A 6,516-nucleotide genomic window follows, 5' to 3' on the forward strand; every position below is an offset into this window, starting at 1 on the left:
AACTCACAGCACAGGTTTCTTTCTTTCTTTCTGCATGTCTGTCTACCTGTCTTTGTTTCTTTCTTTGTTTCTCCTTCCTTCCTTCCTTCCTTCCTTCCTCTCTCTCTCTCTCTCTCTCTCTCTCTCTTTATTGTCGGTTGTGGGGCTTAAACTCTGGAGCTATCCTCAGCTCCTCAGTTCAAGGTGAACAGTCTACTGCTTGAGCCACAGCACCACTTCTGGTTTTCTAGTGGTTTATTGGAGATAAGAGTCTCACAGACTTTCTGGTCTGGGCTGGCTTGGAACCACGATCCTCAGATCTCAGCCTCCTGAGTAGCAAAGATTATAGGCGTGAGCCACCGGTAGTTGGCATAGCACAAACTTCTTATGAAGGTTAAATGAGACCATACAACTAAAAAATTTATATTAGTGCCTGCTTATATGCTGCACAGTACATGATTAGAAGGCAATTACACTGGCTGGGCACTGGTGGCTCACACTTGGAATACTAGCTACTCAAGACGATTAGATTTGAGGATCCTGCTTCAAAACCAGCCCAGGCAGGAAAGTCCAGGAGATTTACATCTCCAACTAACCACCAAAAAAAGCCACAAGTGGAACTGTGGCTCAAGTGGCAGAACACTAGCCTTGAGTCGAAAAGCTCAGGGGCAGTGCTCAGGCCCTCAGTTCAACTCCAGGACCAACATACACACACACACACACACACACGCACGCACGTGTGCACACACACAGGCACACGCACACACACAAAATTATTTCAAAAAGGAAAATCAAATCCTTTAAAATTTGGTAACAAACTTGAAAACTATATCTTCAATTCATGGCATACTTACATAGATAAAAATAATTAGATGACTTTAAAATGAAATATTTTGGAATGCCTGGTGTTCCAGCTACTTGGGATGATAATAGGATAATATAGTAGAGCGCTAGCCTTGAGCTGAAGAGCTGAGGGACAGTGCCCAGGCCCAGAGTTCAGGCCCCACAACTGGACCCCCTCCCAAAAAAAGAAGAAAAAAATAGGATAATGTAATAATCAGAATAAATCACAACAAAATTGCAAAACCTGGGCTGGGAATGTGGCTTAGCAATAGAGTGCTAGCACACTTGAAGCTCTGGGTTTGATTCCTCAGTACCACATAAACAGAAAAAGCCGGGAGTGGTGCTGTGGTTCAAGTGGTAGAGTGCTAGCCTTGAGCAAAAGAAGCTCAGGAACAGTGCCCAGGACCTGAGTTCAAGTCCCAAGACTGGCAAAAAAAAAATGGGACTGGGAATATTGCCTTGCATGCATGAGGCCCTGGGTTCGATTCTTCAGCACAACATACACAGAAAAAGCTAGAAGTAGTGCTGTGGCTCAAGTGGTAGGGTGCTAGCCTTGAGCACAGAGAGGTCCAGGGATAGAGCCCAGACCCCGAGTTCAAGTCCCAGGACTGGCAAAAATAAATTTGCAAAACCTCATTTGAAGTTCCTAGAGCACCAACTTATTATTTTAAAAAATGGATGGATTTCTGATAGTGGCATTTCAGGGTAACAAAAGAGTTGGTGAAAAAAGATGTTTAGGGTAAGATTTCGGCTAATAAACGAAGAGGAAAGGGTTGAATTAGGAAGTTACTAGTTTACAACCTTTATTGAACCACCATTAATAAAGGCTAAAACAACAGAGTGAAGGTTGGGGAAAACCTTCATGCTGTAGGAACCAAGCTGTGATAGTAAGAATGAAACTCTCAGCCTTGGCACCCTGTGGGAGATTGAGAAGTTACCCAGAAAGCACTGGGAAGGAGGTCGTACCTAAAGAACAACCTGGGCCTAGGAAAAACCCTACAACCAGCTGGTTGGTCATAGGGCTTAGGTGCTGTCCCTGCACTCTTCAGCTCAAGGCAAACGCTTTACCACTTGAGCCACAGCACCACTTCCCGCTTTCTGAGTGGTTCATTGGAGATAAGAGTCTCATGGAGATGGCAAGGTGGGGTTGCAGTGAGTACCGCTGGGTTCAGGTGCAGCGTGGCCCCTGTTCTCCTTATTCCCACAGCAGCTGGCTGACTCCAACCGGGAGGTGCTCCTTCATTCCCGGCCCTCACGTTTAGGAGCTCAAGCCTAGGACAATGGTGTGCATTCCTTGTATCGTCATTCCAGTTCTGCTCTGGATCTTCAAAATTTTCCTGGAACCATACTTGTACCCTCTGGTCTCCCCTTTTGTTGGCCGTATATGGCCTAGAAAAGCTGTACAAGAAGCCAACAATAAAAATAAGGGCATAGTAGGCTGCAAGGCGGCAGATACAAATGGATTACCAACAAAAGGACCAACAGAAATCTCTGATAAAAAGAAAGACTAATGTGATTTTCCCCAAAGGATCTCGGCTGTTTGAAAAATAAACCTGATGATATGAAGCACCTTCTTTGTAGTTGTATCTGACCTTTTTCTCTGAGACCAGAATTCTGGATAGACAATTTAGATGTTACCTGGTACTAATCAGGAAATACATGTATTTATATTTAAAATGAACTTAGTTGTATTTAATGACCTCATTTCTGAGATCCTTTTCCATTAAAGTAGCTCCATTCCCTTATTACTATTTTAATAATATCAATAAGTAGGAGATTTGTGCCAGTAGAACCTCTACTTAAAATCCTTGGTCCTTTAGCACTTGTTCAAAAGAATTTGCCATTTGCTGTAACTTAAAGGGTTCTAATTTGAATAATTTTACTGTGAAATAGTACAATGATAATGATGTGAAAAGATGCAATGCAATAGTTCATAAGAGTAGTAACTGCTGCTTATGGCTCTGATGAAAGTGAAAAATGTGGAAATAGAAAAAATTCCTTGATAAATGAAACATCTTTTACATATACATCTAATATATAAATTATAATCCTGTTGCATTCCTTCTGTTCCTACAAATGCATTAAACATGCAGTTTAATGCTGGGAAGGTGGCTCAGTGGTAGAGTGCTTGCCTTGCATGCATGAGGCCCTGGGTTCAATTCCTCAGCACCACATAAGCAAAAAAAGCCGAAAGTGGTGCTGTGGCTCAAGTGGTAGAATGCTAGCCTTGAGCTGAAGAGCTGAGGGACAGCGCCCAGGCCCAGAGTTCAGGTCCCACAACCGACAAAAAAAAAAAAAAGAGACTCATAGACTTTTCTTGCCTGGGCTGGCCTTGAACTGTGATCTTCAGATCTCAGCCTCCTGAGTAGCTAGGAATTACAGGTCTGAGCCTCCAAGGTACCTGGTGAGAGGAACATTTTTGAAACTGGAGTGGTAGGTGTAAGATCGCAAGCCAATAAAAATTTGGGGATGGTGATTTTCAGTTTTCAGATTTACTGTTTTTGTTTTCACAGGGAGATAACCTTAGTGGGAAGGAAGGCAGCCCTCCACCCACTGGGGAGCAGGTCCCCGAGGACAGGGACAACAGTGCCGCTTCACAGCCACACCTAGACATGCGTGTCACCACACCATAGTTAGAAAATGGCTCAGATTTCTGGTTGCTTTTCCCAGAACTCAAAGATCATCTTCCTGTTTATCTTGGTGGAATGCCTGTGTTACACTTGTGATTTTTCTGTTCTCTACCAGATATTCAAACAAGATTGTCACAGATGGGGGCGGGCGGGTCAAGGGGTCACTAGTCACAATCAGATGTTGGATTTCCTGAGTAGAAAAGATACTCGGCTGTGAACTACAAATGTTTTTATGGAGACCAGAGGACCTCCGCCGGCCTCTCTGCCCTGGGCTTCTTCACAAGGTCCCAGTCCTTCCTAGATTCATCTCCTCGCGGAACACTGACTTGCATTTATCTTTCAGTGTGTCTCTGGTCAGTTCTCAAGGACTATGGCCTCACAGTTTTGGAAAATATTCCCTACCCAGAACAGGGAGGTCAGTCTAGGTCGGCAAGAAGGGAGATGCCAGCCCCTTTCTGTTCATCCGTCCCTCAGTTTCCACAACAGTATTCTTGGTTAGCTTTGGGGAGAACTAGTCTGGCCTCAAAAGGCACCAGCTGTTGGAAGAAGGGGCTCACCCCACTACACCTTCTATGAAATGAGTCAGTGCAGTGTTGAGGACTAAGTTAGTTAATATTGACAAAACGTTTAGAACAGAGTTTGGTGCCTTGTAGCAAGCACCACACACTTGCTGTGAGTGGATTCCTAAGGGCAGAGAGGGTTCTGCCTTAGCAGTGAGCCAGTGCTAACTGAATCCTCCTGCTGGGGCCCCAGGGGCTTCCTGGCCTAACCACTGACCCATCCCTGCAAACTAATGATAGGTTGAAACTTGACGCCATTGAAATGAGCTCATGAACAATTACACCTGACATTCTGAAAGTGTGCACCTTTGGAAATATTTCAAATCTGTATTTTAAAACTGGAAACTTTGTCAGTTTCATACTTGGCTGATAAAGTATATTCAATACACCCATGTTGTCTGGCACCTGTGGCTCCTGCCTGCAATCCTGGCTACTCTGGAGGCTGAGATCTGAGAACTGTGGCTCAGGGCCAGCTCATCTCCATCCTGAAGCGGGGGTGTGGTTTAAGTAGGAAAGACCCAGCCTTGAGCAGAAAAAGGTAAGGGGTCTGAAGGCCCCAAGTTCAAGCCCCAGGAACGGCATGGAAAAAATATATACACATCTTGAATTTATTTTTATTTATTTATTTTTGTCTGTCATGGGGCTTGAACTCTGGGCCTAGGTGCTGCCCCTCAGTTCTTCAGCTCAAGGAGAGTACACTTGAGCCACAGTGCCACTTCTTGTTTTTGGGTGGTTTATTGGAGATAAGAGCTTCACGGACTTTCCTGCCTCAGCTGGCTTTGAACCATGATCCTCAGATCTAGTCTCTAGAGTAGCTAGGATTACAGGTGTGAGCTACCTGCACCCAGCTTGAATTTGTTATTATGAATATTTGATTGGAACATTAACAAAGTTTTGATATGGACATTTCTTTAATATATTTCAAGCAAAGGGGAATAATGTATATTTCCTTTTCCTGTCACAGAACTATATGTTAATTTTAAAAGAAACTTGGCTATTTTCAACACCTATAAAAAACTAAATTTTGAGCCATGTACTGGTAGCTCACGCTTGTAATCCTAGCTACCCAGGAGGCTGAGATCTGAGGATCACAGTTCAAAGTCAGCCTCGGCAGGAAAGTCCGTGAGACTTTTTTTTTTATGCCAATTCTGCCTTTGGGAAGCACATTGCTAGATTTAGATTCTGATAGACTTGAATGATAAAATCCTTCCTTTTGGATGACAATATTTGAAATGAGAATACATGAAAGTTTGTCATAATGGGGCTAGGGTGTTATGTGTACATTTTATTTATTTATTTGGGTTGGTCGTGGGGCCTGAACTCTGGGCCTGGGCGCTGTCCCTCAGCTCTTCAGCTCAAGGCTAGCGCTCTACCACCTGAGCCACAGCACCACTTCCGATTTTTTTCTTTTTGCTTATGTGGTGCTGAGGAATCGAACCCAGGGCCTCATGCATGCAAGGCAAGCACTCTATTCAAGGCAAGCACTCTACCACTGAGCCACCTTCCCAGTCCCCTGTGAGATTCTTATCTCCAATAATCTACCAGAAAACCGGAAGTGGCTCTGTGTCTCCAGTGGTAAAGCGCTCACCTTGAGCTGAAAGGCTGAGGGACAGCGCCCAAGCCCAGAGTTCAAGCCCCACAACCCACCAAAAAAACAACACACACACCCGGTCATTGCTCCTCGACTTTAGTCCTTTCTGACTTGCTTTGCTGGGAATCTCTTTGCTACAAAAGGCAAAGCTAACCATTCCAGCATGTTCTGTCCTGTCGCCCTGGTCCTTGTGGGGCACAAGGTCCTGGGTTGTACTTTATTAAAGGCCTGTTGTGGCTCCTCCACCTTGGCTGAGCAGCGAATTGCCGGTGCCTGAACCGGGCTTTGGGAGCCCAGGCGCGGTGGAGCGGGGCGGGCCTGCATCTTCGGGGGGGGCGCAGGCAGGTGGGCTAGACCTGGACGGGGTGACTGCAGGTCCTCATCTCAGCTTCCGGGTTTCCCGGAGGCCTGCCGTTGGTGTGGAGGAGTTCTCGGATTTGAGTCTGTCCAGTTGGGGAAGGTCTTTGTGGCGTGAGAAGCTCCCTCCCCTCTCTGGACGCCTCGGTGACCCAGCCGCGCACGGGCCAGGAGGGCCGGGCCGCCCCGCCGCGCGTGGGCCCCACTAGAACATAAACACGAGTGGCCGGGGCTCCTCTGCCCAGGACCGCCCCGCCCCCGACGAAAGCAGCCTGCCGTGCGCGATGGCCCCGCGCGCCCGGCCGGCCCCAGCGCCTGTCCGGTCAGCATCTTCAGTATGCGCGCCGCCGGCCCCGGGGCTTGAACTCGGGGCCCTGAGCTCCGTTCTCCGGAGGCCGGCGCTCTACCGCTCGACCCTTGCTGCAGGGCTGGCCTCGAACCGCGACCTTCGTGTCTCAGCCTCCCGACGGCCGGGCTCCGCCGCTGCTCCCCTGGCCGTCCCAGCGCGGCCAGCTCCCGGGTGGACACCGGGAGAACAGAGCGGCCCAGAGCCGGG

General features: G+C 47.3%; 1 protein-coding gene and 1 pseudogene across 1 annotated transcript in view; both read left to right on the plus strand.

Moving 5' to 3' along the window:
* The first annotated feature begins 2,061 nt into the window (after nt 1-2,061).
* On the plus strand, nt 2,062-2,471 carry LOC105984473 (annotated as a pseudogene).
* Nucleotides 2,472-6,244: 3,773 nt separating this feature from the next.
* The window catches only part of Egln1 (egl-9 family hypoxia-inducible factor 1), a 35,922-nt gene continuing 35,650 nt past the window's right edge, over nt 6,245-6,516 (plus strand). Inside the window, exon 1 of the mRNA XM_013014570.1 lies at nt 6,245-6,295. Coding sequence (XP_012870024.1) covers nt 6,245-6,295 — 51 coding nt within the window. The remainder of the gene's footprint in view (nt 6,296-6,516) is intronic.

Source organism: Dipodomys ordii, unplaced genomic scaffold (assembly GCF_000151885.1).
Source record: "Dipodomys ordii isolate 6190 unplaced genomic scaffold, Dord_2.0 Scaffold24, whole genome shotgun sequence".
NCBI lineage: Eukaryota > Metazoa > Chordata > Mammalia > Rodentia > Heteromyidae > Dipodomys > Dipodomys ordii.